Source organism: Eptatretus burgeri, chromosome 11, assembly GCF_056783735.1.
Source record: "Eptatretus burgeri isolate ZD-2024b chromosome 11, Ebu_testis_v1, whole genome shotgun sequence".
Lineage (NCBI taxonomy): Eukaryota > Metazoa > Chordata > Myxini > Myxiniformes > Myxinidae > Eptatretus > Eptatretus burgeri.
Genome location: NC_140971.1, coordinates 39,333,291 through 39,356,527, shown reverse-complemented (window position 1 = coordinate 39,356,527; position 23,237 = coordinate 39,333,291). Strand labels below are relative to the sequence as shown.

Genomic DNA, 23,237 nt, shown 5'->3' with positions numbered 1-23,237 from the left:
TCTCTCTCTCTCTCTCTCTCTCTCTCTCTCTCTCTCTCTCTCTCTCTCTCTCTCTCTCGCGCCCTCTCTCCTTATTTTTTTGATGGCCGGTCACCCCCTTTTGTGCTCTCCACAAATGCAATCCCACTACCCCATTCTCAGTACATTGCCTTTTTGCCCTCTGTCACCTTGCTCTTCCATGAGCCTCGCTCTTGGAGAGAAAAACTACACGTGTAATATGCAATCAACATGTAAGTAATTCAAGGCATGCTTGTCATCTGATGTTTCACTTTATCCTGAAGATATAGATAGCTTTGCGAGGCATTTGCTGGTTCTGATAGTGAATCTGTGATTACATTAAAGGGCAGTGTAACAAGCCTTGCATGGACATTGCTTTGAAGCAATAATACAAAAGACAGTTGTACCACAGGTGGTTTGCACTAGCAGTATTTATTATACATAATAATGATGTGTAAAACGTATTTCTTTGTTGAACTGATGAACTCAATAAACTTTTCATTTTATTTGACTTTCTTTTTCACTATTTATTTAATAGATATAACTTGTTTAATCGTGATTGTATCTCATGGTTTCCTTGTATCTAATGTATCTAATGTATCTAATGCTTATGGTGGGCCGAAGTTATGTTTTTCTTCCCTGTCTGTTTGTAATTTGTCTGTCTGTCCCTCTGTCTGTGAACAGGATATCTCAAAAAGTTGTGAATGGATTTGGATGCAACTTGGTGGATAGGTTGGATGTGTGACAAGGACAAATTGTTTCGCTTTTGGTGAAGATCCAAATCTGAATCCGGATACGAGAGGTTTTTTAAATTTACAAGTTATTCCTCGCCATTGAGAGATGGGGACAAAAACGATGTCTGTCATGTAATCTAAAAAAAGTTGTGGATGAGTTTTAACAAAACTTGGTGGATAAGTGGGGCAGGTGACAAGAACAAGCCGATTAGATTTTGGTTCAGGACCGGATCCAGATCAAGCCTATCAGTGGGATACAACACCTAAACTGTTCAGCTTGGCATCCTTTGGGATGGAGACGCAATTTATTTGTTGTTCCGTCTGCACGAAGCATGTCATCCTGCCGATGGGAACTTAAAGCCTATTATTAAAGCCTAAAGTCCCATCTGCATTTAGATTATGGAGTTTAAAGATCCCACAACAACTTTCAAAAAGTGAATGCCAGTCCGCTAGTTATATTCACTGAATTATAATTACTAGTACGGGCCCGTAGGTGCGTAAACAACGACTGGATTGGGGCATTATTTCCCCCCCCTCTCACCCACCCCACCCATCTCTCGCCCCTTCCTCTCTCCCCCTCTCTCGTTCCAGTACCCTCTCTCGTGAGTGAGGCGTGCCAGTATGTGCAGCTTCGTTCCTACGCTCTCGTAAACGACGACTGGATTGGGGCATTTTTTTCAATTAGATCGGACCAACCGTTTCATAAATGGCCATAACTTGGGAAACACCTGGGAAACATACTCAGGTCCCCAGCATCAATTGTGACGTCATATCAAACGAAGAAGAATTGACACCCTCTCTCTCGTCCCCCCTAGTCCCACCCCTCCTCTCTCCCCTCTCCTCTCTCGCCCCTCTCTCTCGCCCCCACTCTCACCCCTCTCTCATCCCTCCTCTCTCCCCCTCTCGTGAATTGTGTTGCCCCTCTCTCTCACCCCCTCTGTCCCCCTCTCTCCCTCCCCTCTCTCACCCCCTTCTCTTGCCCCCTCTCTCCCTCCCCTCTCTCACCCCCTCTCTTGCCCCCTCTCTCCCCCTCTCTATCCCCCTCTCTCCCCCACTCTCTCTCCCCCTCTCTCTCCCCCTCTCTCTCCCCTCTCTCACCCCCAGTCTCACCCCTCTCTCTCTCCCCCTCTTTCTCCCACCCTCTCTCTCCCCTCTCTCTCCCCTCTCTCCCCCCTCGTCTCGCCCCTCCTCTCTCCCCCTCTCCTCTCGCCCCTCTCTCTCGCCCTTCTCTCTCGCCCCCACTCCCCACCCCCCTCAGACCCGCTCCCCCGTCCCATCTCTCGCCCCTCTCTCTCTCGTCCCCACTCCCACCCCCTCTCTCCCGTCCCCCTCTCTCGCAGATATTCGTCCGTAACTTGGGAACCGCTCGTCCGATTGATATCAAACCTCGAAAAGGCACATCTGTGGGGCCCCGGCAATATTCCTGGCAAGTTTCAATCTGATCGGACCGGCGGTCGTCGAGAAACGGCGGTCGCAGACAAACAAACAGACAGACACACACACACACACACACACACAGATTGCTGGAATTATAGATAGATAACTATAACTGAAGTACACCAGTCCCCTAGTTATATTCGCTGAATCATTACCCTGATCTATGGAGTGTGGTGAGGGCGTACTTCATCACACCCACATATTCTGTGAATGCTCAAACGAGGATACACAAGGAACTTTGACACATGAGGAGGCCATTTGGTCCATCTCGTCATTCTCGCCTGTGCTATATCTGATCAACTCCACATAAATTCAATGTGACAGTTAATCAACTTAAATTCACTGGGGGATGGGGGAGTGGTGGGGTAGAGAAGTGGGAATGAAAATAGCAGCAATATATTTGGTGGGTATCTATACTAATAAATGTGAGTGTGTCTCCTCCATAACTCTAAAACCATGGCACCGAGCAACCTGAAACTTTGCATGCATACAAAGAAAACTCGAAGGAAGTGCATGAGTGAAAATTGGGTGTTGGCGAACAGCTCGAACAAACATGGTGAACACGTGGTCGGATGGACCTTATGTTTTTTATATGTATCAATGTCGAAGTGAGGAATGGATTAGAAATGGAGATGGCACAAATATGAAACAAAACGATGTCTTGTACAAAATATAATTGCACATTTTCTGTGGATGAAACACCTCCCGAGGAACCTAACGCACGGTACCGCAGCGCCCAACACAGGCAGAAACGTACGTCTAATCGGTGAGATTTCGGGTCCTTTTACCGAAACGAACAACCAAGCTTGGAGAGTGCTCGCCAAGTGGCTTAAGCACTCAAGCAAGCACTCCGACAAAACGGTTGATAAGGAATGTCTGATTTAGAAAGCGATGAGCATCGCCTATCCATCAAATTAAACACACACTTCCCGGAGACGGCAAAATGTCAAATATGTCCGAATGTCCGAATTGGACAAACTAACGTTTTTTTTAGGAGTCGGAACTGCTGCTAAGTTTAATTCTGGAGCTTAAATTTTGTAATTCCATTTAGCTTAAAAGATTCTCGAGGTTATGGCACGTGCGAAAATGAAATAAGGACACAAACGCTGGCGTATCCAGGTGTTCCAGGCATTGCAATGTATCCAGCAATTCATAGGTATTGAATGACTGAGGAAAATGATTTAAAAAAAAAAACTTTATCATGAAGAAATCGTTGCAGCCTATTCCAAATCAAGGCATGGTTGAGCAGGCCAAAAACATGGTGGCTTCAGACCCCAGCGATGTAACCTGGGATATGCCTGAAGACCCCATAGAGAGCAAGGTGGCTGTGGATTGCCTTATGAAAGATATAATTAAATAAGGCCATTAATTATCTTCAAAAGGGGTGTTTTAATTAAGCCAAACACACAATTTTCACTCTGGCACTTCCTTGGAGTTTTCTTAGTACGCATGCAAAGTTTCAGGCTGCGAGGTTTTAGGGTTTTGTAGTTACGGAGGAGACACACTGAAGCATGCGCGCGTGCACACACACACACACACACACACACACACGCACACCCATTTATAATTATAGATATCCTTTATGAGGTGCAGACTCATCCCCTGCTAGCGGTTTCTGCATGTGCGTGCAGAACATTCTGGGGCAAATTACGTCATTTTGAAAATCACATATTCTTCGAAGTACCTATTTAATTGAAATTTTTTCAAACATATGGAAATCACATGATGACGTATTATATCTGGACCATATGGGGAATGGAAGGTTAAGCTCTACCAATCCCAACTACCTTCCAATGAAATGATAGTTCTTTTGTGAATTCCCTGACAATTACAACATTGAACTCCAGGTGTGAATGAATGATGGTTAACACCAATTTCATGTTTTCATGAATTTATGTTTACTTCCCATAGTAATGCAGTTCTGCAGGAATATGAAGCAATTGTGGTGTTTGGAGTCATAATGACACTTGGTTGTGCATGAGCGGGTTCATCATCCCTTCCCGGCTCAAGTCCATGTTTAAACATTTAGGGCCACTCAAACACGCCTCTGGGTGAGAGAGCCAAATAACTGACCAGCATACTTAAACTTTTGTAAGTTTCAGCTTGTTTAACGTTTTAATTCATAAAAAAAACTACATGACAAACTGTCTCCCAGAACAAAACGTAGTTTCATGAAAACCTTCTTCAGCCGATCCCAGAAGGGAGGAATATTTTGGACTTAGGGTTAAGTGTTCAGAGGTGTGTCTCAAGCCCAGTTCACTGTGGAACCTCATTGGTGCAATTTTAAACACCTTTAAGGGTATCTATGAAAACGTGTTCAATGAACAAATTATTGACTTCAGGAATTATATATTTTTAATCTTAGCTTGTGTACATAGTTGTGTTATCATAATGGTGCAGTCCTACAAATCCATGTCTGCCACCATCAATCAGATCCAAAAAGAGCTGAACTTCGTACATTGAAACAACCTATCTGCTTGGCAAAATATGGTACCTCTGAGCACCTTGGGTTTTTAAATCAATAAATACACCAAATACTTCTGTTATACTGCAAAAACTGGAAAAAAGGTGGGAATGCAAATTTCCAGCCTGCAGATAGATCATTATAACCAACGTTGTTCTACATAACGTGTTCCAGACACTCATTGTCAACAACACAGCTTGCTTATTTACAACAGCTGCTCTCAAGCTCATGTTACAGAGAGGTTCCTCTGAAGAGCTCTTTTGTTTCCATCTCTTTGTTAATACGCGTGATGTCATCAACATTGATATATTATTTACAATACATGGTGCCACGTTTGAAGGTGTTTTACACGAAGTAAGTGTACATGCACATGTGTACACCTGTTTCAAAAATGTTGATGTCTTTCTCTCTCTCTCTCTCTCTCTCTCTCTCTCTCTCTCTCTCTCTCTCTCTCTCTCTCTCTCTCTCTCTCTCTCTCTCTCTCTCTCTGTCTCTCCCTCTGTCTCTGTCTCTGTCTCTGTCTCTGTCTCTGTCTCTGTCTCTGTCTCTGTCTCTGTCTCTGTGTCTGTCTCTCTCTCCCTCTGTCTCTGTCTCTGTCTGTCTCTGTCTGTCTCCTCTGTCTCTGTGTATATATGTGTATGTATATATGTGTATATATATATATATATATATATATATATATATATATATATATATATATATATATATATATATATATATATATATATATATGTGTATACACACACACACACATTATCTTTCCCCATCCTTTTTCTTCTTCCTTTCGTATGTGTGCAGCATGTGGCAGGTGGACACGTTTGCTGCTGGACATGGCTCGCTGTGCCACTGATGTGGTGCCCCTTGTAGGTTAAAGCCAAAATTTGGAATTTGTTCAGGGTGCCAGCGAGAGCTCGCCGACTCTTCACGAAGGATACTGTGGAATCTTTAACGTCCACCTACTAATGCTAGCAGAATGGAGAAGTAGGTTAACATCCTTCAAATGGACGGTGTACACGTTGACACTTCGCTCTCCATGCGAAACACCAGGGTTCCAGTTTATAGTTGGACCAAGATTCGGACCGAGGCTATAGACAACTCAGAGGTGATTGTGTGTACCTCTTGGCCATCCTACCAGCCAAGCCCCCTCCCAATCATTATTATAGACCAAGTCTGGCAAAAATGTTCCTGTGCAGGGAAGGTGGGGCATGATGCCCCCCTCCATACTCCCATGTAACTTCCAATTGATCCTGGTTATTTGTCCAGTATTCTGAACGTCTGCACCAAACAATTCTCTCGCGGACAATTTTAAATTAAAAATGGCCAGTGTAGTGAACAAAAAGGGCTGAGGAGTATATATATATATATATATATATATATATATATATATATATATATATATATATATATATATATATATATATATATATATATATATATATATATATATATATATATATATATATATATATACAGCGTGTGGGGTGTCCATCTGGCCAACACCCAACTCTATCTATCACCAAGTGTTCATTAAACACAGGGGCTACTACAAAGCCTTGAAGGTATGAAAATTGCAAAAATAAACACTTGTTCAATAAAGGTAATCTATAATAATAAATGGTAAATGCAACTGGGAGGAGCTGTTATGCTCTTACGTCAAGATATTGTATGATGTCATGGTTCCGCCCTATTCCCGTAGGCTGGTCATTGTGAAGCTGCTGGGTAAATGTGATGTATTGTTTCGAAGTCAGAAAGCTGGAAGCTCAGAAGATGCATCATGTGGGAATGAAGCAGGCAAGGATTTGGAAACGAGAAATTTTGATACGTGCTTGTCAGAATACTGGAAGATTGGTCCAACAACAGTGACCAAAGTGTTTCCATAGATAGGTGTTGGAATAATTGGAGTCTGGCAAAGCTGTGAATATATGGACTTGAGAAGCTGGAATATTGAATCTTGATTGAAAAACACGAAAGGATGTTAACAAGCTGGAGTCTTTTCTTCAAAGGTAAGTTTAATACAATAGGAAGCTTTCGATGCACAAAGTGTAGTTATGTTACAAGACAGAACGGTGGAGGAGTAACAATCATCAATCGATCTACAAAACATTGCATAAGTCAACAAATGAGTAAATAAGGAATTATTTCACCTGCAATCCATCACATTGTTATCGCTCAATCAAATTGCCTTTTCGCAGGAAAAAGATGGATACCTCCATAATATTGGAAGTTAATTCTCAATCTGCACAAATTGTTTCAGCCAGATTTTTTGACGTTTGATCTGTTTTGTTTTTACTTTTTGTTAAAATTTCATTTGGAATGCATTCAGGCAAGCTTCTCACTTCAGAGGCCCTTATTAAGTTGTGTAAGCCTGGTGTTGACTTATCGGTTCGGGATCCTATTGGGATCCTAGAGTCCTGAGTTCAAATCCCACCCGGCTCTTGAATTAATACCAGGTGGGGTTGACTCAGCCTGTCATCCTTCCGAGGAAGGCAAAATGAGTACCAGCTTGCTGGGATGATTGAGCCATTCGAGTAGCCCGTGTCGGAGTGGTGACCCGTCCAGGATTGTGCCCAATAGCCCAGGAGACCGCTAAGGCAGCACCGATACTTTTTACAGAGTATGGTCCCAATAGATTTTGATTGGATTACGTTGTGTAGGTGGACGGAATTCTAGCTACAACATTGAACTTCGTGGCCCATATGTCTTGTTATCCCCATGTATTGTTTCACCCTGTTGAAATTGATTTCGTTGATATTTAGGGGGTCCAAAGAATTCTTGGAACAAAATACTTCTGAGTTCAAGAAACACCAAGGTTTGTATTTTCAAACTATGAGTGCATATAATATTTTACGGCTGTGGAAATTTTCAATACACCAGAAAGGTCCTCAGGTTAGATATATCGATAAGTTCATGTGTAGTTAGTCCACACCTGTTGTTTAGAGGGAATATGTGTGATTCATCCGGGCTGCAACGCTTTGAGTTAGCCATTTTTCTTTACCTGTCGTTATTTTGGAACAACCATGCCATCTCAACAACCATGCCATCTCAACAATCACGCCATCTTAACAACCACGCCATCCACACCACAATGCCACTAAAGGAGCAACGAAACCAGCCCCACCCCGATTTCTCCTCCGGTAAACAAGTTTGATGGTTGCAAACCAACTCCCGCCCCAATTTCCCTGGAATGTTCCTCCCCCCACCCACACGCTGCGAAGGGCGGGGCGAATGCAGGGGAAATAAAAGGGCACGAGGAGCGCCTGGAAGAGGGAGCGGATAGCAGAGACGTGGGGCAGTCTTGTGGAAGTCTTGGTTGTCGTGGTCTTGGTCCAAGTCTGTCGTGGTCCAAGTCTTCGTCGTAGACAGACTTGGGGCAGTCGGGTGGAAGTCTTGTCCTAGTGGCCGTGGGGAGAAGGCGTCACGACCTGCCCACCGTTGCAAGGCCCGAGATCAGGAGCGGCTGTCCTAGTGGCCATGGGGAGAAGGCGTCACGACCTGCCCACCGTTGCAAGGCCCGAGATCAGGAGCGGCTGTTCTAGTGGCCATGGGGAGAAGGCGTCACGACCTGCCCACCGTTACAAGGCCCGAGATCAGGCGCGGCTGTCCTAGTGGCCGTGGGGAGAAGGCGTCACGACCTGCCCACCGTTGCAAGGCCCGAGATCAGGCGCAGCTGTCCTAGTGGCCGAGGGGAGAAGGCGTCACGACCTGCCCACCGTTGCAAGGCCCGAGATCAGGCGCGGCTGTCCTAGTGCCCGAGGGGAGAAGGCGTCATGACCTGCCCACTGTTGCAAGGCCCGAGATCAGGCGCGGCTACGCTAGTTGCCGTGGGGACGAGACGTCGCGACCTGCCCACTGTCACACCACGAGAGTGGGGGTAAGACCCTTCGGTCTCGTGGGCCTTTTTGGTCATCCACGGCCCACGACCATAAAAGGTCTACGGACACCGTCTACCCCCTTGCCTGTGAGGGAGATCTTTCTTTGTTTTTGTATGCATGCTGTGGTGCCGTGTCCTGCCAAGTAGAAACTGTGTAAGTGCTTGTAAATAATAATTATAGTCGGTCGTATTGCTTTTGCATTCTATTTGTTGCTTGTATATTGCATGATTCCTTGCTTGTGTTGTGTGTGCAATATGTGCTTTGTAATAAATGTCCTTGTGTGAAATGTATCCCGTTCGTCGTCTCTTTCCCCATTGAAAGTGCCATCTTGAATCGCGGAATAAATTAGTAGTGGGTTTTGAACTCCCGGTAACGAAGAGAATCTGATCCGTCGAGGTCGGCGATAACACCGCTCGGTTATCACTGTAGCACGGAACGGACCGCTTAAGCGGTTCGTGTCCTCGGCCGACCTGCGGCGAGGTACGATCGCCCGGTCGACCACTCGCGCAGGTACTAAGGTAGGTCGAATTTGGCGAGCAACCCTATCCTGCGCGGGTGGGCAATTGGCACGATGGTAGTAAGGTTAAACCCCCACCCGTGAGTAGCTCCTGGCGGTAGTTCCAGGAGGGTCACGACTGAATTGTCCGTCCGGTGGGTGACGCGGTTGCGATTAGAGTTACGCAATTGCTCGCACGCCAGGCGGGCCAGAATTCGTAACAATATATAAGCAAATAAAGGTGGCAGGATAGCCGAGGTGTCCATGCACTCAGCTCTGAGCTGGCTAGCGGCTGGGTCCGGATTTCAGTCCAATTGATTTCATTGATTGTTGGGTGTTAAAGACGCTACAGTTGTAGTGTCCTTTGTGATGAAAAGGTGAATTATGCCGGCCAAATTCTAAATTCCTGTCGCCTTTGGTTGAACGTTGTGCCTCGCCAGCTGGTTAGTGAAAGACAGGCAAAAAAAACTTTCCTGGCCTACCTTGCAAGATGATGATGGGGATAATTGGGACCGTTAACGAAGTAGTTGTTGCAGTCGAAAAAAGTAAATAGTGTCTCCCACTAATTGTCTGGCCTTGTACTATCTATAATAATCATAAGTGTGTCATTGTATCCTCCATAACTCCAAAACCATGAAACCGAGAACGCCGAAACGTTATTGGCATAAAAACACTCCAACAATGTAAAATAAAGTAACTGTGAGATAAGCCATTGATATACAGTATTCAGTATATTGTTACGGCTGTGGAAATTCCCAAACCACCATTCAGGTCCCGTAGGTCAGATATCTCTTAAGTACATGTGTAGTTAGCCCCACATCCGTTGTCTCGAGGGAATTTATGTGATCCATCTGGGCTGCGACGCTTTGAGTAAGTCGTTTTTCTTTCCCTATCTTTTATTTAAAACGGATGAAAACTGCCAACGATGCAGGTGGGTTTTTCGTGCCATTCTTCTCCGCGCTTGGTGTGAGGGAGGAGAAGGGGGAGGGGCAGCTTGCCGCCAATTGGTGGATGACCAGCGTGAGGCGGTCGGGGTGAGGGAATGTCCCTCTTCGAGAGCCCTCTCAAAGGAGGGTGGAGCCGAAAACGGGGGCGGAGTGAAGGGCGGAGCCCCGGGGGATAAAAAGTCGGACACGGAAGGAGCGCTGTTGTTGCTCTTGCTCTCTTCCTGTCTTCCGGCTCACTCGTCCTCTTCTCTTCCTGGTGGCCGCTGGCCTGGTCTTTTGTGGGGCAGTCCCGAGACCCCGCTGGCGGGACGGAGCGTCTGCCATTCCCCACACCGCGACCTCGAGCAACAACGTTCCCCCCCCCTTCTATCCGCGCTGGGATAGCGCCGGAAACTCCGTCCGTGGCGTCGAGCGGCCAACACGTGCCGGCGCGAGGCACGCCGGAGAGGCCTCACCTACCATGCTAGGGCACGGAGTCGCGGCCAGGCGGTACCATGTCGACGGACGTCGGAGAGGGACTCGACGGCCCAAAAGGGAAGTCACCTTTTTCTTTTCGGGGTTTATGTATGGATCTTGTGGCGCCGTGTCTTGTAAAGTAGAACTGTGTAAGTGTTGCCGTGTGTATGCGTATTCGGTTGTAGCTCTGCATTGTTGCTTTTGTTTGGGTTGATATATGTGCCTTTTGACTGTTTGGCTGTTTATGTGTGCTCTCCGTGTGTCGTGTGAATAAAGTGCTTGCATGTTGAACTTAGCCCGTTTCGCTTTGTCTCCTTCCTTTGAATTGATCCTCCATCCTGCTTCACGTAAAGGGTTCAAAGTGGGCTTAATACGCCCGATAATTAATCGGAACCGTCGAGGCCGACGATAACACCGCTCGGTTATCACTGTAGCACGGAACGGACCGCTTCAGCGGTTCGTGTCCGGAGTCGGCCTGCGGCGAGGTACGATTGCCCAGTCGACCATCCGCGCAGGTACTTGGGTAGATCGAATTTGGCGAGCAACCCTATCCTGCGCGGGTGGGCAATTGGCACGGTCGTGGTGGGGTTAAACCCCCACCCGTGACTAGCTCCCGGCGTTGTTCCGAGATGGTCACGACAGAACTGTCCATTCCGGTGGGCGAGATGGCCGCCATTTGAGTCGAGCGGCCGATCGCACGCCGGCGGGCGCCAATTCACAACAATATATACATAGGTGTGTGTGTGTGTGTGTGTGTGTGTGTGTGTGTGTGTGTGTGTGTGTGTGTGTGTGTGTGTGTGTGTGTGTGTGTGTGTGTGTGTGTGTGTGTGTGTGTGTGTTTATGAAACATAGCATATCATTCTCTTTGTTAACTCCTCCGCTCCAATCGCTTCTGCTGACCACGTCCTTGTCAAAGTGGACATCTCTCTGGCTATTATCGGAAAACCACCTCACCGCCGTTGAGTCTGGCATTTCACTCAAGCCGACTGGCAGGGTCTCCAAGCAGCCCTCAAATTTATAGACTGGTCTCCTATCGCTACTTTCTCCAACATCAACTCATCCTGGGAATTCTTTCAAACAAACTTGCTCTCCCTAATGCACAGATTTATCCCCTCTCGTCTTCAGTTGTCTTAACCTTCCTCCCTCCCTTGGTTCACTGAAGCTTGGGGCGAGGCAGTTGTCCTGAAACAACTAAACTTGCCTTTGCCTCATTGAAAGCAAACCCAACTGAGGGCAATCTCAGTTCCTTCAATAAAGCTCGGAACAAGTGTGTATCTCCCCTCAGGAGAGCCAGAAAACATCTTTCTTATCTCAAGTCTGAACTCTCAAACCTCTCTCCCCAAAATCCTGGGGGCATCTAATCAAATCTGTTTCTGGTGTATGTTCCCCCTCCATCCCCTCCCTTACCTCAAATGGCCGCACTGCTGATACCGCATGTGAAAAAGCTGAATGCCAAAACTTGGTGTTTGCAGCTAAATATTGTGTGCAAAACCCATTGCTTTCTCTACCCACCTTACCCAGTCGCACCCAACTGTCCCTGGACTCTGTGTCCCTTTCTTCTGATAAGGTGGAGAGCTTGCTGTCAAACCTCGACTCAGATTCTGCAACCGGTCCAGACGGCATCAGCCAACGTGTCCTCAAAGCCTGCTCCTCTGCTCTTGCTCACCCTCTCTCTGTTCTATTCACCCTCTCATTTGCCCAAGGTCATCTGCCATCTGCTTGGAAATCTGCTAACATCACTGCCCTGCATAAAAAAGGTGCAAAAACATATCCCTGCAACTACAGACCAATCAGCCTTCTCCCAATCATCAGCAAGGTTAGGGAATCCATCATCGTTTCAGACATGAAATCCTTCCTCTTCTCCAATAGCTTAATTTCCGATCATCAATTTGATTTCATACCAGGTCACTCTCCCCTGGATATGCTGCTTCTGCTCTCCCAACAACAGATGGAGGTCCTTAATGCCAGACAGGAAATCCGAGCCGTATCCCTGGACATATCACGTGCTTTTGACACAGTCTGGCACCCTGCCTTGCTCACCAAACTCTCTTCCTATGGTATCGAAGGCCATCTCCACTCATGACTCGCAGACTTCCTCTCCTGTCACAGTCAATCAACGTGTGGCCCTAAATGGAGTTTTCATCCCCTCTTCCTGTCGAGGCTGGAGTTCCTCTAGGTAGTGTTCTGTGCCCTGTTCTTTTTCTGGTTTTTATCAATGATCTTTCCGACTCTCTGGAAAATCCTTTATATCTCTTTGCTGATGACTCCACCCTTTGCCTTACCAGTCATCCCTCAGACTGGCAAGCAGCGGCTTCTTTGCTCACCGCAGATCTGGATAAAATCACAAACTGGTGATTTCCAGAAAATCTTTCAATCCAGACAAATCTCACACTTTCACTATGTCTCTTCGAAAGGACTGTTTCGAACCCCCCCCCCCCCACCCCATCCACTTTTTCAACAATCCTCTGGAAGAAGTCCTTTCTTTCAAGCTTCTGGGTCTCACTATCTGCCATGACCTTTCCTGGGAAAGCCACATTACAAACGTCACCTCCAAAGCCAGTTGCCGACTGGGAATCCTTCGTCGTGCAAAGTCCTTTCTCGGCCCACCTGAGCTCCTGACCACTTACAAAGCTTTCGTCCGCAGCCTGATGGAGTAGTGCTCTCCCTCTGGGCTGGTGCTCCAACCTCTCACCTTTCTCGGCTTCACGCTGTATAAACCAAGGCATTTCAGATCATTAGCATCTTCCGCAATGAGGCTGAGTCTTTGGGCCTCTCACTCAATCACCGCAGGTTGGTCGGTGGTCTTTCTGTCTTCTACCGTCTCCTCTCCAGCCTCGCCCCAAACCCCCCTGCTCTCTCTGTGATTTGTCCTCACCACATTTTCGCAGGGCACTCAAGGTCTGCCAACAATCCCCTTCTGGTAAAACTACCAAAATCACGAATCACTGCTCACCTTCCCTCTTTCATTCCTCTTTTTTTCCCGTCTTTGAAATAAACTCCCTCACTCTATTCAATCCCATTCTTCCCTCCAAGCCTTCAAAACAGCTGCTCACCACCACCTCTTGTCCAAATCCTCGATCTTTTCTACCCCCGATAATCCACCCAAGCCCACCTCCTTCAAATTCCCTGCTTTCCTTCCTCAAAGTCCCTGTAATGTCCATCTTGTGTTCCCCATGTTCCCCGCCCCATCCCTCTCCCTCCCATAGATCTAATGTCTCTGTTCTCCACTGTTTTGTACTTCCCTCTCCCGCCCCTCTTGTCTCATGCCCCCCTTGCTGTGTGTTGTGTGTTAGCTCTCACACGAGCCTCGACAAGGTATACAAAAAAAAACTCTCCCTCCTCCTCCCCTCTGACACCTTTCTCTCTCTTTTTCTCCACCCCTCCCCTCTCTCTTTCTCCCCCTCCCCTCTCTCTTTCTCCCCCTCCTCAAAGTGTAGCACTCTCCTGCCACACCTATCTATCCCCCAGTCTCTCTCATCCCCCCTCTGTCATTCTCTCGGCACGATGGCCACTCACATCCCTCTCCTCACACCCCTCCCTCCCGGGATGTATAGCCATGTGTGGTGTGGCATCGCTCTCCCCCTTTTCTCTCTCTCTCCACCCTTGATCCTTGCTCCCTCTTGCCTACCCCTGCCTCCTCCTCCCCCTACCTTTCTCAACATCTCTCTCTCTCTCTCTCTCTTTCTCTCTCTCTCTCTCTCTCTCTCTCTCTCTCTCTCTCTGTCTCTCTCTCTCTGTCTCTCTCTCGCTGTCTCTCTCTCTCTGTCTCTGTGTCTCTGTGTCTCTGTGTCTCTGTGTCTCTGTGTCTCTGTGTCTCTGTGTCTCTGTGTCTCTCTCTCTGTCTCTCTCTGTCTCTGTCTCTGTCTCTGTCTCTCTCTCTCTCTCTCTCTCTCTCTCTCTCTCTCTCTCTCTCTCTCTCTCTCTCTCTCTCTCTCTCTCTCTCTCTCTCTCTCCACCCCCACTCTTATTATTCCCATCAATGAAGTACGATGGATGGTATTTGCGAGCATACAAAATATATGCTTGAATATTTCTCCTGTATGTGTGTGTGACTGCTGTTTCTCGATAACCACCGGTCCGATCTAATTGAAACTTGCCAGGTATATTGCTGAGGACCTGAGAACGTGCCTTTTCAAGGATTGATATTAATCGGACAAGTACTTCCCAAGTTATGGCCATTTATTTACCAACCAATGACAAGACACGTTGCTGCGTGGGCGTGGCCGATGGGGGAAGGGAACCTCAGCTGCGCTCCCCATTACGGGTTACAACGTACGGGCTTCCGAAGAGTGATGACTTCGTGTATTCTAATAATTTCTCAATTTCTTATGCGCATTTATAGATAAACACTATGCCCCAAGTTATGATCGTTTTCATATTAGATGGTGCATAAATTTCGGTAACATCAGAGTTAGCTGGTATGCTCCGAACAAGGAAGTAAATTTTTTAAATTTTTTGCACGAACGTTTTTTTTTCTCTCTCTTCTCTTCTCTTTGTGTTTTTCCTTGCGATGACATTGCGAAAAGGCAAAATACATTGGTGCTAATTGAATAATTGGCCATTAAAACTAAATTGCGAATAATCCTAACTGCGATATGCGAACTTCTGGGCAACGCACGTTCGGGCACGTGAGAGTGAAGAAACGGCCTGTGTGGTTGTTGTTTCGTGCTCGCAGTTTGAAAGTTTTTTTTTTTATTCTTTTTTTTTTACGGGCACGTACAAGTATTTTACAATTTCATCAACCTCTTGAAACAATTTGTCTGGCATATCAACCAAGTCTAGCTCTGCAAAATGTTTTTTCTTTTAACCTTTATTGCACATTGTTATGCTTCCACCGACAGTCACCGGAGGCATTATGTTTTTGGGTTCTCCGTCCGTCCGTACATACATACGTCCGTCCATGTTAATTTTCTCTGTTTTCTCTGCAATTACTTATCCGATTGACACAAAATTTTCACCACCAGTGCAGTTGCACTTATGTTGAAAATTTCATGATATTAAAATGTTTTAATGATCATTTATTTTAATGATAATTCATGTCAAATGTTTTCATGATAATTATGACATCATAGGTCACGTGGTGTCATCCAAGGATAAATTGCATGGGGGGATAAAATGAATATGTCATTGATCACGTGGTTCCGCAGCCATATTGTTTTTAACATCAAAACCAAAAATCTCCGAAATTGCTGAACAGATCAAGGCGAAACTTCCTATGTATGATCGTCTATCCATGAGGAACAAAATGTTCTCCAAGTATGATGTCATAAGTCACATGGTTTGCAATGATTTTTTTGAAGAATCAAACTTTAAAAATCTTCTTCTCTAAAACGACTTGACAGATCGAGGGGAAACTTCACCCACATATTCCCCAAGCTTTGGGGATACCAGGGTGTTGATGAATAATTAATAGGTCACTGTCTGTCTGGCAGCCGTATTGGATTGAATGAAAATCTTAAAAATATATATTTCTCTTGAACCGCTTCATCATTCAGTGTGAAATGTCACAATTATATTATCGTCGTCATGGGGAATATATGCTTACATTTCAACCTGATTGGACACATGGTCTGGCAGCCAGAACTATTCAATATTTTGAATCTGGGTTCAAGGATTTAAATCAAACTTGGTACAATTATTATAATGATACAATAATGTGGGCAGAGGCACGTCTTGCAATGTCACAAGGTAGAAGAGTGCCCTTCCAGTTACCTCCAACACTGAAGGTGGATGGAGGTTATGTTTTCACTCCTGTCTGTCTGGTTATGTGTAGGATATCTCAAAAAAGTTGTGTATGGATTCAGATGAGACTTAGGGGGACACGTTGGGTGTGTGACGAGGAAGAATTGATTCAATTTTGGTGAAGATCCCAAACTGGATTGGGATCCGACAATTTGTTAAGTGATTCATCAACATTGAGTGATATGACCGAAACTAATATATAACACGTTATTTCAAAAACTTATGGACGGATTCGGACAAACCTTGATGGAAAGGTTGGGTGGGTGGCAAGGAAGAGTTTATTCTATTTTGCTGAAGATGCGAATCCAGATATGAGAGAGCTTCATTTTCTCAAGAGATTCTTTACCATTGAGAGATGGGGCCAAAAATGAGATACATATAGCATGACATTTCAAACATGTATTGGGCCTGATATGTTCTACTTGATCAGGCAGGCATTGTATGGCACAGGTATGCGCTCCACCGAGTGCCCTTCCAGTTTAGATATGTTTTGAAGGTCATATCTGGTCGGAGTGTTTGATTTTTTTTTTTTCACCTTTCTTAATTTTGCTCGTAGTTTTGCCGCAAGGAATTCATGATCTGTCTCACAGTCTGCGCTTGTCAGAGCATTGGCAAATTGCCCAGTACTTCTCCATCTTCTATTGATTAAAATGTAGTCAATCTAATGTTTATGTTACCTGTCAGGTGAAGCCCACGTGTCCAGTCTGCATTTTGGTTGTTTGAACCTTGTGTTTGTAATTATGAGCTCATTCTCCACACAGATCTCCAGCATTTGCTCCCAAGGCTCATTTTGGATACCAAGTCAAAAAGAAGATCGAGAAGATTGTGCTCTCTTGCAATCCATCTTTAATATACCTATTCAATATATTGTTGCGGTATTCGCGCCCGCCGGCGTGCTGACGGCCACGTAACTCGAATCGCGGCACGTCGCCCACCGGACGGACAATCCAGTCGTCACCCTCTCGGACTAACGCCGGGAACCAGTCACGGGTGGACCTTTCGGTCTCACCGCGATCGAGCCAATCAGCCCCCGCGTGGGATAGGGTTGCTCGCCAAATTCGACCTACCTAAGTACCCACGCGGAGGGTAGACCGGGCGATCGCACCTCGCCGCAGGTCGACTTCGGACACGGGCCACTTAAGCGACCCGTTCCGTACTATCAGAATAACCGAGCGGTGTTATCGTCGACCTCGACGGTTCGATTAATTATCGGGCGTATTCAGCCCACTACCAACCCTTTACGTGAAGCAAGATGAGGATTCAATGGGAGAAATGACGAAGCGAAGCGGGAAACAGTTCAACACAAAAGCACATTTATTCGCGGCACACGGGAAGCACACATATACAATTCCACCAAATGCACACAGAAAAGACACAATGCAATTTACACAACAAGCAAATGTAAAAGTGAAAACACAATGCAGAGCTAATACCGACTACCGAGCACACGGCAACACTTATACAATTCTACTTCACAGACGGCGCCGACAACACATACCCAAAACCAAGGAAAGAATACCCTCAAGGATGAGGCGGGCCTGAGGCCGAGACCGGGTCGCGCCTACCCGTCTGGTGATGAGACGCGGAGCGGCGATGGCGCCCCAACCCCGCGGGCCTCGCGGGCAGTGTCTGGTAGGGGGTGGGAAAGGGGCCCCCTTGGTCGCACTATCTCAGCGCGGGGGGAAACAGGAGGGGGTTGCTGATGCTCGGGGTATAAAGGATCTTTATTATCCCTGGTGTGCGTCTCCACCTCGGCCAGGTCGCGCTGTCGGCCTCCCTCGGGTGCAGCTCCCTGCACGACGCGAGCACCCCCTCGTCTGGTGTCGCCGCCTTTCCACAGCTCGTCCCCTCCGTTCCGACTCCAACGCACACGACGAGCAGCTCCACCGCCCGCGAAGTCTTGACCCTCTGCTTCCGACTCTCCTACTCTCCGCCTCTGGACTCTCCGACTTTCCACTCTGGACTCTCCGACTCTCCACCTCTGGACTCTCCGACTCTCCACTCTCCGCCTCTGGACTCTCCGACTCTCCTACTCTCTGACTGACGAACACGGTCCTTTTATCCCCCCGTAGCTTCGCCTTTGACCCCCTCCCTTTGACCTTTCACCTCGCTCCCCATTGGTCCGAGAAAAAGTGGGCGTGAAGGCTTTTTGATCCACAAATTTGCATATATCGATCGTCCTGGAGGCGGGGCCAAATCGCCCCTCGCTCACCGATTGGACGGCAAAAAGTGGGCGTGTGTCGTTTTTGATCCGTTTTTGAAGCACAAAATCCGTGATTTTGTACACGCTGTTCGACGCGCGCCCTGCACGAGTCCAACACCGGTACCCACAGCGGGGCAAGAACGGTGGCGATGCTACGGTTGCGAGGTGTGACGTGAAGGTCGTGGCGGTTGTGGTGAAGCGGCGTTGTGGTTGGTGGTTGATGTTGTGATTGTGGTGGTAATCATGGCGGTTGGTCCAAATTAAAGATAGTAAAAGAAAAACGGCTATCCTGAAGAGTCGCAGCACGCATAAATGACATGTATTCCCACTAGACAACGGGTTTGGGCCTAACTACACATGTACTTACCGAGATACCTCACCTAAGGGACCTGAATGGTGGTTTGCGAATTTGGTAACCACAACACTACCCCCTCCTTTTTACAGACTCGTCCCGAGTCGTCAAATTTTCGTGTGCCATCATGTGTAGTTTTCCCCTAGTACATTTTACCTACGGATCCCTGAGTGCGACATTCATGGTATTCGTGTCCCCAAAATAAATAACCTGAGGGCTGCGTAACTACCTAAACAAACTCACTCACACGGACGACTTAAATAAAATTGCCGGCGCTAGACAGACATGCCGGGGGCGCACTCATATTTACAGTACATCTTAACCTTAACTTACAAATTTTACACTAAACCATGGCCCAGGATCATTGAACTCTGCAAAAGAAAAGCAGTTAGCAGGGAGCCAGGCTGCCCACATGCAGTCTCTGGCTCAGACAATGCAGGTGACAGGGAACGTGGCTGGCTGCTCACACGCAGTCCAAGGCCTTCCCTTTTGAACTGAACGCAGTGAACCACAACGGTGCATGGGCTGCACAAACGCTGTCTCTGTGCCAGCTCAAGTGGCACACGCAATGAGCACAACGAATGGATGCATGAATGGATGGACGCAAACACGGTGCACGGGCCGCCACTGCAGGCCCGTGTTGTAGCTGCCAACAGGGCAGTTCTCGCAGCTTGCAAACTGCTGCCTTGCGGATCCTGGCGCACATGGAAATGAACAGGGGGGGGGGCAAAGCAAAAATTGAACGGGGCTGGTGAACGTGGGCAGTGGGCATGGCATGGCAAAGGCAGCAGGCAAACACAGCCCGCAGAAGAAGAAGGCCGCTGCAGGCAAACACAGCCGGCAGATGAACTGGCCGGCACAGGCCTTGAAGTACCACAGCTGTAGATGAAGTGGCCGGCACAGGCCTTGCAGCAAAACAGCCAGCCGGCAGATGAAGTGGGCCGGCACAGGCCTTGCAGCACAGCAGCTGCAGACGATCCAGCCGGCACAGGCCTTGCAGCACAGCAGCTGCAGATGAAGTTGGCCAGCCTTTGCCGTTCCGTGGAGGTTGGTGGAGGGAGTGCGGTGGTGCTGGCCACTTGGAAGGCGGGCTCGGACCTACCTACCTGTCTCCCTCCCACCTATCGCCTTTGCCTGTCACTGTACATACCCACTCCCTTAATTTGTCAAACCCCAATTTAGCCCCAACTTATTTTTTTGTTGTTTTTATTTTTACTTCCCCACTATAAATCGTCCCCTAACCCCCTTTATCGTCCTTGTTCGGCTAACCTATCCTGTCACCTAGCCTACTCCCAACCCCTACGTTCCCTTCCCGGAGGGGAACAAGGGAGAGCTAACGTCCTGTGTCGAGGCCCAACGAAGCCTCAGAATGGCCTCCCCAGAGTTCGGCGATCTATAACCAAAGTGGGTCCAGCGGCCCACAACGACAGCGAGGGGATGGATGGTGCGGAGGGGTACATCTCCTAATCTACCCTAACCATTTAACTGTTAAACTACCCCGGGGCTTTCAACAAGCGCCTCTCGCTTAAACTATTGGTTCTAACAACCCAGATTCCCGTCGCCTGTGTTGGTGTCCTCACAATTTCGGGCCTCGCCCCCCCAATTTTCTCTCCGTGCCCTCACACGGTCTCCTGGCTAGGACACGTGGCTCCCTTTGGCAGGCACGACCCTCTGCCGAATCTCCCGCTATGGCACCCCCGGGCACTACACTGCCTCCGAGCCTACCAGCTCCCTAACACCGGGGAGTGCCCCCCATGGCACCTCCCCTGAAACGCACACGTGGCAGGCCGGCCTCCCGGGCCCCTTTCCGAGGGTCACCCGTGCCCACAACACTGCCCACGCGGCTAATGGCGCCCCGGGCCCCCGCACCAAGCAGGCGCACCCGTGCCCACTACTCTATCCCGGCCCCCCATGGGCCCATGGCCTACCGCGGCCGACTAGCCTGGTGCCCGGGGTACCCACTCAGCGATACTCACCTTTCGCAGCCACGCTCCCAACCCGTCAACAGGGCTCCTGCACCCCTCCAAACGGGTCTCGAGCCTACTTTCCCACCAACAACAAAACGACCTCCATTTTTCAATTTGACTAACCCCCTAACTCACTTTACTCTGACCCCGGGGTCCCTTGGGCGGGAGTCACTCCTCCCCCCAATCACTTATCGCACCATGCATTCCCCATTCACACAGACCCGCTGGCCTCACTCACTCACCATGTACTCACCTCACAACTCTCCAACTCTTCAACACACACACCACTGAACTCTGCCATCCTTCTATCTGCACCCCCTAACTAACTCGTGCTCCCACGTCGTCCCTTAAACTACAGCACGTTCCTTTTAACACTACGTAGCTAAACTACGTCCCCTCTACACATCCAAAGTCTGTCACTGTTCTCAAATGTCCCATTTATTTCCCAACCTAAATCTCGCTACAATCCCTCTAACTAATCCATTCCACGGACTCCATGAGGACTTACCCCTGCCCCATGAAGTCGGTCTAACTAAGCTAACCCTTCCCCCTAACTAGTTTCCATCCTGTGCCCAGGTAAGGGGGTCTTCCACCCCTTGCCCAGGAATCCTGTGCACCCGAAAGTGAGGCTTGCTGTTTTCCTTTTTTTCTCTTTACATGCGCAGCACCTGCGCGGCAACTCAGAGCTCGCGCACTTTACACCTGCCCGTGACGTCATGCAGCTGCACGTGTTCCTCGTCCCTCCTTGGACGGTGCCATCCGGCAGAGATACCCCTCCTGCCGGATTCCAACCCCACGTGCAGCCATGGCGTCACCGTGCGCATAAAAAAAAACACAAGCCCCACGTCTCGAGGGGTTCCCCACGCGAACACATGTGCTTTGCCCGTTGGAGCTTAACACACACGATCGCGTGGAGAACCCGTCCGGTCCAAATCCATTTACCTGCCTAAACTTTGTCCGTCCGCGGGATCGGCAAATCCACCGCGTGCGTTTCCGGACCGGGACTTCACTCTCGCAAGCGAGCACGTGGCGGTCTCGTGTGTTGCACAGCACGAACCGCGTGCTCACTGCTGGGCGAACCCGGCACGGTCCCCGAAATAGCTGCAGCCGCTACTCGGCTTTCTCTCCTCCCATGTCGTCGTCGTCGCCATTCGACCCACGCACACCTGCGTGTTACGACGCACACAGTCCACACCATCACATTCACACGGGGAGACGCGGCTGCGTGCTCCCGCATGCCAACCGACATCTCCCTCACATACCGCTCTCTCACACACACGGTATCCCTTGCACACAGCGACCTTGCACACGGCCGTTCACTCACGCGTGCGGGGGCACTCACCCGCGGTGCCTCACTCGCACTCCGTGCCTCATCCACACACGCGGGGGCACTCAACCGCGGTGCCTCATCCACACACGGCCCCTCACTCACACACGCGGGGGCACTCACCCGCGGTGCCTCATCCACACTCCGTGCCTCACTCACCCGCGGTGCCCCTTTTACACACGACGTGCTGGGAAGCACGTACTCCGGCACCATCGCCACCACACCACTCACACACGGGGTCGCTTCCACACACGGGGACGCACTCACACCTTGCACCACACACACAGGGACAACCACACTGGGGATTCGTGTCCCCACAAGGGTCTCCGGGGCCTCTATACCCCCCAAGCTCTCCGTGCACCTGTCCACAGCACTCGTCCCCTCAACCTCGCAAAGCACGACCGAACTCACCTGGTCGTGATCCGCCTCAAGGGGGCAGACTCCCTCCCCTCGTTCCTGGAGGAGGCCATCCCGGTGCTCGCACTGGGTCCCTACACGCTCCGCGAGCTCACCCCCATTATCCTCCACTACCTCCGTGTGTGTGTGTGCGTCACTTACCCCGTCTTCATCGTGCAGTCTTCCCTCTATTTTTTCTGTCTCCCGTGTCTCTATACATTTTATTCTTTCTGTCGTCGTCACCTCGTGTCTCGTCTCAACTATTATTTCCTTTGTCACGGCCTTCATGCCCGCCTGCAGGCATCGGCCCATGTTCTGCGTCTCACCCCGTAGCTTTTTCATTTCTTCCTTCATGTTTGTTTCCATTCCGTTTATTTGCTTGTTCATTTCGTTTTTCATTTCATTTGTATTTGTATCCATCTTTTCGTTCATGCCTTTCATTTCGTTTGTATTTGTATCCATCTTTTCGTTTATTTGTTGTGTATTCGCATCCATCGTCGTTTTCACTTCATTCATTTGCTTGTTCATGTCTTTCATTTCGTTTTTTATTTCATTTGTCATTGCCGCCAGCATGGCGCATAGCTGGGCCACGTCGGGTGCGCTTGAGTGAGCCGTTTCGGCAGGGGTTGGGGAAGGGTCTTGGTGGAGAGGGGGGGGGGAGGTGTCATACACCGCGGCCGCTGCCGCACCCACCTCGGGCCCTGGGTTCAGTTGGGCGAGTCCGTGTTCCTGCACAATCAACATTTCCCGCACGGGGATTCCATCCTGGACCATGGATCCTACACATTCTACATCCATTTCTAATACCCCCGGCTCCCGCTCGCCTTGAGACGCCATCTTGCTTCTC

At 48.7% G+C, this 23,237-nt stretch overlaps 1 protein-coding gene across 3 annotated transcripts in view; it reads left to right on the top strand.

Annotated features, from left to right (window-relative positions):
• LOC147016900 (uncharacterized) overlaps nt 1-23,237 on the top strand; it is a 394,344-nt gene that overhangs the window by 343,802 nt on the left and 27,305 nt on the right. Inside the window, exon 1 of one of the 3 annotated variants that reach the window (XM_085846134.1) lies at nt 6,367-6,635. The exons of 1 other annotated variant lie outside the window; for it this stretch is intronic. In XM_085846134.1, coding sequence (XP_085702260.1) covers nt 6,605-6,635 — 31 coding nt within the window. In that variant the 5' untranslated portion in view covers nt 6,367-6,604. Of the gene's footprint in view, nt 1-6,366; nt 6,636-23,237 lie in introns of those variants that run through there. One more of the 3 variants, XM_085846133.1, reaches the window with a different exon arrangement.